The sequence below is a fragment of the Equus quagga genome, chromosome 8, assembly GCF_021613505.1.
Source record: "Equus quagga isolate Etosha38 chromosome 8, UCLA_HA_Equagga_1.0, whole genome shotgun sequence".
Classification (NCBI taxonomy): Eukaryota; Metazoa; Chordata; class Mammalia; order Perissodactyla; family Equidae; genus Equus; species Equus quagga.
The window spans coordinates 125,233,035-125,245,291 of record NC_060274.1 but is presented as its reverse complement, the minus strand read 5'-3'; the positions used below and the strand labels follow the sequence as shown (position 1 = coordinate 125,245,291).

Sequence of the window (12,257 nt, the reverse complement as noted above, 5' to 3'; positions counted from 1 at the left end):
TAAGAACAGTGTTAATTAATAGTGGTGCTAGTAGAGACATTTTCTGTTGCTACTGGATCAGTTTTGGGAAATTATCCATGTCATCCAGGTTTTGAAATTTATTTGTATAAAGTTGATCTACATGTTCCAAAGGTTCTTTTAATTTCTTTTATTTCTGTGATGATTCTTTTTTCTTATGTATTTCATTCTCCCCTTTTTCGATGAGATTAAGAAGTGGTTTATGTATTTTATTTTTAAAAGTCTGTTTTGTGTATTTTTCACTCAGAGAATTAGCTACTGTATTCTGCTATTTTTCTGTTCATGAGTTGGGTTCTTTTCAGTCTTCTTTTTTTGGATATATGTATTTTAACACAATGAATTGTCTCTAAAGCACTGTTTCAATTTTCTTAGGTTCTGATATTTGGTATTATTACTAGTATTATTTTTTAAGGAATTTTTATATTTTCTCTTTAACTCATTGTTTAAGGCAGAATTTTTTTTAACTTCCAGGTGAAAGGGCCTTTTTGGATGTTAAGTTTTTAAATTATTTCTGTGCTCGTATTAGGCGTTTCCTGTCATTTAGATGTTAGAGGTGTCTGCCGTTTTTATCTATAAGCAGGGTGTTTTGGTAGTAGGAGATTGGCAGTTCACCTGGGCCAGAAGCTCAGTGTCTGACCCTGGATCTTTCCTATTAGAGGGACTTGAATGTTCTAAGGAACCTTGAAGGATAAATGGTTTTGGTAGGAAACTAATCCCACTTCATATTCCAAATAACTTTTAGACCATGGTCCATTTTGTAAATTGGAAACTCGTTCTGCAAATTTGGAATCATGGTAATTTCTTTGTAAAAGCTTCAGCCTAAAATTGGCTGTCTTTGACCCTGTGTTAGAGGAACGCGGGCCAGCTCCTGAATTGACGGGCGGGTCACACATTTCTGATAGGGAAGGAAGGAAGCATGAAGAAAATTCATCATGGGAAAGGAAGCTTGGGAAATTTAAATGGGCTGTCTGTATGTGCTTAAATAGGACCCAAAGTAGAACTGTGCATGAATAAACGTTTTGATACCCTATTATCTGAATGGCCTGTGGAAGAGTCCATTTTAGGCATACAACCCAATTGTGTCAGTCTGTCTTTTTTGATATTATGTGGGAGTCTGTTTGACTGTTTTCTGGAATGTCTATTACTGTTGATTGTAGAGGTTTAAACATTTTAAATAGAATTTCAAAGAAGGTATTCCCAAGTTTGTAGTTGATGGTTGACTTTAGTATTTCAGAAGTGTAATGGTTAAAAGTTCATATTTGCCACATAATTAACACGGTTTGCCTCATCTGTAAAATGGGGATGAGGATCCTAGTACCTGGGGGAGTTTGTGAGGATTAAATGAGATAATGCCTAAAGCCTCTTAGTGTGTGCTTCCAGCACATGAGTAGTAGCTGTCAGCTGCTGTCACCGCTGTTGCTGTTGTCACTACTATCCTATTGATGTTGTTATTTTGTGAGGTACTTGTTAATAAAAGTCTGGTATCTGTGATATACATAAGAATTATATGATTCCAACTGTAAGAATATTAAGTAAGAATTTATTCTTAATACCAAGTTCTAATCAGAGCAGACAAGATCAGTACTTTGAGCAGAAGTTAATGTATAAAACTGACACTTCAAGCTGACCTAGGATCATTTATTTTCTTATCACATGACAACAAGCGGAAGTATTTCAGAGAAGTGGTGTACGGTAAGGATAGTAGTTACAAAGACAGAGAGATGCGAAGTTACTCTCATTCCACGTTGTGAAGAGTGCTGAATGAGGGGCTAGTCTCTTCTGCGGCCAGCTCCTTGCACAAACGATTCTGCTTGTTCCTGTTTCCTCCTTCGTAAAATCGCCACTGGAAACAGGTGATGGCCAAGGTTTGTTCCAACTGTAATTCTCTGGTTCCCCAGTCCTCTATTTGAGACATCACTTATCTGGTGGAACATTACAAGATTCTAAGGGGCTAATCAGTATATTTTAGCTATTTTTTAGAGTTGCCAATGTAATCTCAAAATATAGGTATAGAGAATAGCTGGAATTGTATGTGATAATTTATAAATCTTTTAACTTTGCTAGAAAACCTTTAGATAAGATTTTTCATTAAGATTTTACAGGGTCCTTTTGAAAAATTAAAAAAAAAAAAGCCCCAATATCCATGTTAGCTCTTTTGTAAAATTCAAAAGTTTCTTGCCTTAAATTTCCTTCTAATAATTTTCCTGATCTGGGAATTTTATATTATATCATCTTTTTTCCCCCATGTTATATTTAGTTTGAAATATATTTTAATAGCTTATTTCAAATATTAGTATTTTAAGATGCCTATTTGAGAATATTATGTTCAGTATTCTGGAAATCTAAAATGGTCAAGACATTTTCAGAAGAGGGAATTCTTTACATACTTAGTTTTTCTAAAGAATTGAAGTTAAAAATTCTGCTGAGGGAAATGTAGTCATAAGAATAGTCCTCTTTCTTGGGGCTGGCCCCGTGGCCGAGCGGTTAAGTTCGTGCGCTCCGCTGCAGGCGGCCCAGTGTTCGTTGGTTCGAATCCTGGGCGCGGACATGACACTGCTCATCAAACCACGCTGAGGCAGCGTCCCACATGCCACAACTAGATGGACACACAACGAAGAATATACAACTATGTACCGGGGGGCTTTGGGGAGAAAAAGGAAAAAAATAAAAAATCTAAAAAAAAAAAAAGAATAGTCCTCTTTGTTTAAGTGAATGCAATGTGAAATTAAGAATGGTACTTTTAAATTTTTTAAAGTACTTTTGAATATTAGTATGTTAATTTTTCCTTTATAGCCTGAACTTGTTCTTGTCTTATCTCACAAACTGTTATCCAGTTCTGACTTAGAGACGTCTGCAAGCTCAGGACCAGCAGAGGCTGCTGTCCTCATTTGTGTGTGTGTGTGTGTGTGTGTGTGTGTACAGATACATGTGTGCCTTTGTATGTGCACTGAATTTGGGGCAAGAATTTCAATCTGTAAATACAGTATGTGCTAAAGGAGACATCTAAACTAAAAACAAATTTTACCAAAAATGCGCCACTCTGGCTAATGCTGACCTTGTGTCTGGACTGATGTCATTCCTTGCTGCTGATGTGACCTCAGCCTTCTGTATTCTCAATCATTGTATTTAGGGGTCTTTACCTGTTCAAGATGTGATCCAGTGCTAAAGTAGTCAGATGGTCTCAGGAAACGTTCTAGGAAAAACTCACACCCTGGAAACAGAATTTGAGCCTTGAATTTCCACTTTAAGAACATAACTTTGTCCTCTTTTTTTTTTTTTTTTTTTTGCTTCCTTCCCTCATCAGTCTGTCTTTATTTCCCATTTAAGTTCTATGGATAGATAGAAGCTTTTTACAAATATTTTTTTAATGATTCGTTTCCTGGTATGCCTCTCGTTTTTATCCAAATTGAAATAACTTTCATCATGTATAAATCCGAATAGTGCGATTCTCACACCTGCCTCTGTACACTGGAAGCAGGCTTCCACAGGAGGCTCTCCGAAGTCCTCACTGCTGTGCATTCACTCGTTAGTAGACCAGGGTACATGATTTGAATCCTTCTGTTATCTTATTATTTGGGAATTTTAAGTTTCAAACACTTGATCTTTCTTAAACCTGTTTTATTTGACCAATGTATGTTCCTGTAGAACGGTGCTGACTGTGTGAGTTCCTACTAGATTCCTGAATGCTGTAGGATTCAAAGAAATTGAATTTTAGTATTCTGAGGCTGTCCTCCTTATCTTTAAAAACTAGTTTTTAACAACTGGATCCCTTTCTTCGCCATTTGACAAACTGCTGATCTTTCTTTAGAAATCAAGAAGTTGTAGATGTCAGAATTCTTTTGATAAAAGTAGGAAACCTGATTTCATTGTAGAAGATATCAGTTGTTTCTATGGAGATATTAAAGACTCAAATGTTTATAATCAGAGCTTTCAGTTTATAGGCATCAATTATACTTGCAAGGAGAAAAATAAGAAATGACTAATCATTCCAGAATTTTCTATTTCTTCCCTGGTTAGTGGTTGAAGGGGAGTGGAGGTTCTCTGGGGGAGAATCAAGGAGAAGACATTGTGATAATTCAGTAGGAGCTTGAAGGAAAGTTCTATAATGTAAACTACATATTATCAAGAGTGTAATGCGTTAATTGACTTTTTGCATCGAAGCTGGGAAATGAAAGAGTAAAATACTTTATAGTTACACATAGATATTTTATGTTTATTTTGCAGCTTTTCATGCAACACCCAATACTTACAAGCGGAAGAATACGGAAACAGCTCTAGACAACAAACCTTGTGGGCCACAGTGTTACCAGCATCTGGTAAGCTGGAGTGCTGTGTATTCCAGAGGGCACTGGATAAGTCTACTTTTGAACTTGGGTGAGGCCTATGAAGTCAGTGTTAACATTACTATTCCCATACTTTTACTGGCCATATAGTAGCAGGGATTTCTCACCCACGTTGTTTCTTCCGTAGCTTTTATGTACTACACATTCTAGTCTTCCATTAATCTTGTATTATTCTCTATCTGTGTTAATCTCTTCAGCAACATTTCAAGGTCTTTAGGATCAAGGACTCTCATACCTTCCACAAAGTTGATGAGAGTGTGAAGCAGACAGCCCACTTTTATACCCCAGAAACTTGGGAGTCATAGGCAGTAGTTCCTCAGCCTTTCTCAGAGCCATAGCCCTTCTTTGAGTTTTAGACACTGTAGTGTGAGCTATATTATAGGTCCCACAGGTTTTTTTTTTTTTTTTAAATGATGGAGAAAAGGTAAGGGTTTAGGAAAAGATGAGGTAGAAAAGTTGTTTTTTACGGGTACTATCTTATTTTTACCATTTCCCCCTCTTTGAACCAAGCCACTCCTACCTAGGAACTAAATGGGTATATATTGCCTGTTGGATTTTGGACAGAAGATTCATTGAATGGCACCTGCAGAAGGTATCCTATCTTTAAGCAATTTGGTTTCTGTAGAATGAAGTATAAAAACTGTTGGCTACTCTCAAACTTCTCCCTTCTATTGCCACTAAAAATAGAATTCTTGAGCACTATTTTATAATCTTCTTTACAAGGCAGAACTTTATTTGGCTCATGTAAAATGTGTCTGTAGTCTCTATAATCCTGCTCTCACCGTTGCATTCTCTCTGAGACTGGATTACTGCCCTTCATAATGCTGAGTGGACTCTCAGAGCCTCGGTCCTCAGTTCCTTTCACGTCTTCCTGGGGCTGTGCATGCTCACAGGAAAAACAGAGTTGGATGTTTTCATAGTACGGCAGGAAGTGACAGACTCAAGCATGTGTGTATGTTTTTATTCTTCTCGTATACTTCTAAATATTACCAGAGAGAGATGTATGTTATCTTAAGAAACCCTGAAATAGGAAAGTCTGGCTCTAGATGCACATTAGGTATACACTTCTTACAGAAATTCACTTTTAAATAGACTGTATATAACACAGTGTATTTTATATTTTGACTTTTTAATTTAATCAGTTAATGTATTTCACAAATTCTCAAATATGGAACTGTCTTACCTGATTTCGTACCACTCTAGCAATAATATATAGATTTATCTATTTATACCATATTTATTATTATTACCATTATTATTACCATTATTACCATATTTATCTTTCTGAAATTTCGAACTGTCAAAAGCAGACAGAAAACAAGTGTATTTAGATATGTAAATGATTATTTGTGAAAAATAGACATGGTGATACATTTCTTGACTAACTTGCCTTATGCAATCCTTTTTTTCCTCCTCCAACAAAATGAGTCGCAGAACTTTACCCTCATGTCTGCATTTTTCACTTTGTAGGAGGGAGCAAAGGAGTTTGCTGCTGCCCTCACTGCTGAGCGGATCAAGACCCCACCGAAACGCCCTGGAGGCCGCAGAAGAGGACGGCTTCCCAATAACAGCAGCAGACCCAGCACCCCCACCATTAACGTGCTGGAGTCAAAGGACACGGACAGTGACAGGGAAGCCGGCACTGAGACGGGAGGCGAGAACAATGATAAAGAGGAGGAGGAGAAGAAAGATGAAACTTCCAGTTCCTCTGGTAAGACCTGTCTGACAACTGGGGTTTTACTATTGCTTTGAAGGTTTCAAATTGTGAATTAAGAGTGTGTAGTGTACTGAATAATTTTCTTAGTCGCTTAGTTTTCAATATGAGAAATCCAGGACCAGAGAACTCTCAAGGATCACGTAGCTGAATTCTTACTGTTGTTGTGGCCCTGCACCCTGACCCCAGCCTGGGATGGTTTGCCTGTTTGGATTATTTGAAGGTTGATGAGCCAGTTTATTTTGACTCTTGGTGTCATTTTCTTTTCCATCTCAGACAGGGCCTAATGAAATTCAGATCATTCAGTTTACTATTCTTGATGTGCTGTGAGTAGTTGTGGTTACAGAGGAAAATTAGAGCTACCAACTAGTATTTTACTGATTAGATTTTAGTTGTCCTTTCAGCCCTATGAATTATAGCACAAATAATAAAAGTATAACCCAGGTTACTTTCATTTTCGAAGGTTGTGTTAAGGGAGCTCAACCTCATGGTTTCCATGGGAGAAGAGCTTATTGATACTTTTCTAGCCTTAGTTTATTCTCAAATATGATTCACTTCCTGAATTTTTTTAAGCACACCCTGAGTTTTACTTCCTCCTGTTCTCCAGTTGTCATTTCTTGACCGATGCTTAACTTTGGTTTTGTAGAAGCGAATTCTCGGTGTCAAACACCAATCAAGATGAAGCCAAATATCGAGCCTCCAGAGAATGTGGAATGGAGCGGGGCAGAGGCCTCCATGTTCAGGGTCCTCATTGGTACATACTACGACAATTTCTGTGCCATTGCCAGGTTAATTGGGACCAAAACATGTAGACAGGTAAGCATATCTGATAAAGATACTGTTAGAGAGCTTCGGGTAGAGAAGATGTAATCATTGTCCGAACATCAGAACATTCTTGGTTATTACTAAGCTCCTATTCATCTTCTGAAAGGAAGTAAATTTCTTTTTTTTCACTGAGAGGGAACTGAAAGAAAATTGGTTTTCCCACGTTAGCTATTTCAGGTTAGGTGGCAATGGAGTTACAAAGCCAGTTGGATTTAGCCTCGCAACTCCGCATCCGAATGTCACTGCAGCCGCTCTCCCTGCATGAGGGTTGAGGCACTATCTGTTGTGCTTCCCCAGCACCTAGCAGGGTCCCAGAAGAGACGCAGTTTCTGGTGTGAATGAGTATCACAGGACTGGTTTGCCTAATGGACGGTCCTCATGGCTTTGTGACTGTGCCTCTTGTTAGGTGTATGAGTTTCGAGTCAAAGAATCCAGTATCATAGCTCCAGCTCCCGCTGAGGATGTCGATACTCCTCCAAGAAAGAAGAAAAGGAAACACCGGTAAGTCTGCTGGGCGGCCGTTCTGAGACGTCACCGAGACGCTGCGGGCTGGGCGCTTCCAAGGGCAGTGGTCGGATTCCACGCTGTCTGTTGCAGAAAACACTTAAAACTGCCTCAAAAATAGACTTGTGGAGCCTTGCTTCCATGGGTCGTTCGTTGCTGGTATTTTTCTGTAAAAATACAGCAGCCTTCACTAGAATGGTTTGGTTTGTTATGAGTCACAAAAATTACGGTTACTATGCTGCGTTTTGGTTAAGAAAACAGGTAGTAGCTTCTGCAGGAAGGGCCCCAGAGAGCAGTGCCGTAGCCTTTGTTCTTGGACGTGCTCCTGTGGTGAGTCTCGGGAGTGCTCATGTGGGCTCTGAGCCGCTTTTTCTTCTAGGAGCCTGAATTTTCTACGTGTGTGGCCTTGCATTCTGATATCCTTAATTGTTACCCTACTTTAAGCCGGTGTGAATGTTACCTTTCACAAAGGCTTGTGGTGAGTGAGTGACGAAGTGTGGAGAATGTTTTCAGGCTGACTGGATTTCTAAGGGAAGAGCCAGAAAATCATGGAGGGACCGTCTGTTGTCATTCTTCCCCTTTTAGAGAGAAGCATAGCTGGGTGTTGGGCAAGGGGACATTTAGATGACACTTGAAAAATTGTGTACATGCTCATGTGACATTTCTTTAATAAATGTAGGGTCAGGGTCAACTTAATTTGGAACTGAAAGAACTTAGAAGTATTTCCCATAGGAATTTAGGCTTTAGTAGATACTTCTGAATTTTTTGGTTGTATTATTTCTGACCATATAGCTCAACTGAATGATTAAAATGCCTGAAATTAGAGGAAGCTTATGGTATCATTATCTCCCACATCAGGATTTGGGTAATACAGGTCAATGGCAGACACACGGAGGCGTGGCTGCCCTAAGTCCTGCCAGGCGGGGCTGTAAAGGGCCCACGCACGCTGTGGCACACGGCGGGGCCAGCTGCCACACAGGCCCGCAGCCATTGAACTGACGGCACATGGAAGCTGTCTGGTGTGTGACTTGCTTCACAGTGACCTGGATTTAAAGCACTGAGGTCTTCCTGGCACAGTCCGGCCTGGGGAAGTGGCTGCTGTTGGGTTGTGCTGTGACTGCACTCCTAGCTCCTCGAAGAAGGCTGTGTGTTATTCTCTTTGTGTTTTGCAGGTTGTGGGCTGCACACTGCAGAAAGATACAGCTGAAAAAGGGTTAGCATCTTTCCGTTCAACTTCATTATTAACTTAAAAATGTCTACTTCTCATTTGTTTCAGCATAGTAACTGAATTAGAGTTTGGGATATTCTGATATAATTGACTTCTGTACATTAAGCCAATTTAAATGGAGGATGTCTGTTGATTAACAGTGAAAGCTGACTGGGTGGAGTGAGTCAGCCAGTCAGTTAAAGAAGAAAGTACTCTGGAAATCTGACTGTGGTGTGGGTGACAGTGCTCTGGGGTACCCAAGCACGTGGGGGATGAGAGGGAACCTCATCTTGTAAACAAGAGTATGTGGAGAGCTGTAAACAGAGGAAGGGAAACCCGCTCAGCTCCACAGGCACTGGGCAAGAACGTGTTCCTGTTCGTCGTGTCCCATCATCGTGCACCCCTCTCGATTGACCTGCCTGCTGTTCTCTTTGTGCAGATGGCTCCTCTAACCACGTTTACAACTATCAACCCTGTGACCACCCACGGCAGCCTTGTGACAGTTCGTGCCCTTGTGTGATAGCACAAAATTTTTGTGAAAAGTTTTGTCAGTGTAGTTCAGAGTGTAAGTATCTACTGCTTTGATGTAATTGCATGAGAATTAAATAGGCTTCTGGTCAGCAATTTAAAATAGTAATTTATATCAAACGAAAAACATGGCAGCTCTTGCTTGTTGTTTCCTGTAGGAAATCCATTTATCTACAAGGATATTTATGGAGCCCTATAACCGGCACTGTGCTGGTGTCCAGCCGATCTCCTGGTTAATGTGTGTAGGTTAAGCAAAATTGGATTAAAGGAGCTTTTTTCCTTTGATCATTTAAATTAAATCATAGAATGTAAGGGAATCTAGAAATAACTGCCTAATACTTTTTGGGCGCCAGAAATTGTCAGAGTTAGGTGGGTTTAAGTCTTCAGAATATAAAAGAATCTAGCATAAGAGTAAAGATTATAGTTATTTAATGAAACTGCACATGAAGCTCTGATACTAAGGAAGTTCCTAGAACTGTGGACTCTAGGATGGTCAAGAACCATGGATATTATTTAGCCCAAACCCTCCCATCACACATATTTTAGAAATCAAAGAACTTTAAGTAAACACACCATTTAACAAAAATGGAAAAACAAGAACTCAGTGATGACCTTTGTCAGTGTTGACAGCTGTAACTGTCCTGTTACTTCAGTGTCTTCGTCTGCACAAGGGGCTAGTAAGGGGGGCGTGAGGTGACAGTCACTCTGGCCTTTGCACGATACTTGACATGCCCCACCATGTAGCAGTTGCCTAGGATGATGACAAAGAACATCTCTCTGCAGGTCAGAACCGCTTCCCCGGGTGCCGCTGCAAAGCACAGTGCAACACGAAGCAGTGCCCGTGCTACCTGGCTGTCCGAGAGTGTGACCCTGACCTCTGTCTCACTTGTGGAGCTGCTGACCACTGGGACAGCAAGAACGTGTCCTGCAAGAACTGTAGTATTCAGCGGGGCTCCAAAAAGGTAACAGTGCTGTCCCTCCTGGATGGTCAGTTTGGGATGGCTCTTGCCTGTTGTCAGTGCTGGGACAGTCTCAGACCATTTAGCAGTGGCAAAAAAGTGGAAATGACCATTGAATGGTACAGCTGATAGAGGGAAAATGGTTGATCTTTCTTTGGGCCATGCATCCTTGGGCAATCTCTTAAGTTTTCTATAGAACACCCACCTCTGTTGTAAGATGAACTAATAAATTCTGAGAAACAGCTGTTAATGGGATCAGATTTGGAATAAGGCATTTTTCCTAATTGGTTTAATAGATGATTTGAATTTTTTTTTTAGTTAATAGAACTAGTAGTTTATATAGTCTCCTTAATACAAATAAATGGTGTTCCTCTCAGAATATAGAGACCCATTCTTATCCAAGTTTCCTTCTTGTGCAGAGTAAAAGATGAAATTTCCCCTGGTAGTTTTTGCAGACTTAGTTCTCGTTTCTTTAATAACCTTGAAAACAACACAGGGATCATAACTGAAGCCTGGGAACTGTATGCAGGTGATTCTAATTGTAGCAACCAGGAAGTCATTACTGAGCAAAAGAAACTAACAGCATATGCTGGGGAAGTTCAGTATCTCCTTTTTTTTTAGGGTAGATGATGGGGTTCTTCATCAATTAATCATTTTTACAGTAATAGCTGACATTTATTATTTGATATACAGCAGGCACTGGTCTAAGTGCTTTTGTGTATTAACGCATTAGTCCTCCTAACTCCACGAGTTAACCCCATTTTACGGGTGAGGAAACCCAAAGTTACAAGACTCATTAAGGAAACGAGCAGGAACTCCAGTGCAGGCATTCTGGCCCCAGAGCCCTGCCGTGGGTTGGTGTGTATTCATGTCTTAGGTTACTGAACCGTTGTATGACGTAATTGAGACCACACTCCTGGAAGTGGTCCCCTTCTACCAGAAATACTTCTTTTTGGGTGTTCTGATGTTTTCAGGTGTTTAGTCCTTTTGCTCTAGGTACTTACGTCCATCGAGGCCATCCCATCACAGTGATGTTGTACAGTGTCCCATGGCACATCTGTTGAGCTCTCAAAATCTCATTTCTCCCCCATCCCATACCTGCCATTGCGTGATAAACTCATCCTCCAGTTTGTCTGGGAAGTAGGTAATACTGTTCATGTTGACAGGTCTTCTTTATAAACATCTTTTAACTTCTAAAACAGAAAAGAAAATTAGGTAGATACTTTTTACCAACCGGGTTTCATTTGCTTAACAATATTTGACTAATTTAGTTTCTGATCAGTGAGCTATTTGGGGAATTTCCCTGACAGGTGAATGTAGGCTGGATTAGAATAGGAATAGATTGGGAAATTTGGAATGAAAGTAATAGTGAACCACATGAAAAGTTAGAGTATGTTGGGAAGGAATCCCTAAGTATAAAATTGACACCGATGATCCTCTTGGCATCTCCTAAGACCAGAATGCTGGACTGATGAGATCATGGTAGTTCCTAATGCTGCCTCAAGGAAGGGCTGTGGAAGAACACATCCAAGAGAGACTGCCATGGAGAAATGGCAGAGCCTCAGGAGGAATAGAAGCTAGAAGAACCAGGAGAATGTTCTCTGGGGGCCTGGAACTGAAAATGGGGTAGCCAGTGATAGTGGTCACTGGGGAAGTGGAGGGGAGAGAGTGATTGGGTGTTCTTGTATTAAATTCACCTTGAAAGTGGACTATTCAAGAACGTTAAAGACTGAGGAAATGATGGAGAAGGGAAGTGCGCCGGTCCTGGGATACCTCACTGAATGGTGGCAGATGGAGGGGACCACCGCCATCAGAAGTGACTTCATTTTTTCTGTAAGGTAGAGAATACTTACCCCAAAGCATTGCCAGCCCCTGTGGCAATACCTGGGGAGTTGACCCCTCAGTGTGGGGTACTCAGCAGCTTTCCTCCTCACTGACCGTCTGTGAGAACAGGGCTGAAGACTGAGAGGGATCCATCCCGCAGTCGACTGTGTCAGCAGCCCCTCTTTGCTTCCTTCTTTGATTCTATGATTGTGTTTTTTCCTCCAGCATTTATTGCTGGCACCATCCGATGTGGCAGGCTGGGGGATTTTCATCAAAGATCCTGTGCAGAAAAATGAATTCATCTCGGAATACTGTGGAGAGGTGAGGCGAGAGTA

At 40.5% G+C, this 12,257-nt stretch overlaps 1 protein-coding gene across 9 annotated transcripts in view; it reads left to right on the top strand.

Moving 5' to 3' along the window:
• Positions 1 to 12,257, top strand: part of EZH2 (enhancer of zeste 2 polycomb repressive complex 2 subunit) — a 66,657-nt gene that overhangs the window by 50,840 nt on the left and 3,560 nt on the right. For all 9 annotated transcript variants that reach the window (XM_046670025.1, XM_046670032.1, XM_046670030.1 and 6 more), the window contains 8 exons: positions 4,243 to 4,334; positions 5,832 to 6,072; positions 6,722 to 6,891; positions 7,307 to 7,401; positions 8,577 to 8,617; positions 9,051 to 9,176; positions 9,923 to 10,101; positions 12,148 to 12,243. In XM_046670025.1, the coding sequence (XP_046525981.1) occupies positions 4,243 to 4,334; positions 5,832 to 6,072; positions 6,722 to 6,891; positions 7,307 to 7,401; positions 8,577 to 8,617; positions 9,051 to 9,176; positions 9,923 to 10,101; positions 12,148 to 12,243 (1,040 nt within the window). The remainder of the gene's footprint in view (positions 1 to 4,242; positions 4,335 to 5,831; positions 6,073 to 6,721; positions 6,892 to 7,306; positions 7,402 to 8,576; positions 8,618 to 9,050; positions 9,177 to 9,922; positions 10,102 to 12,147; positions 12,244 to 12,257) is intronic.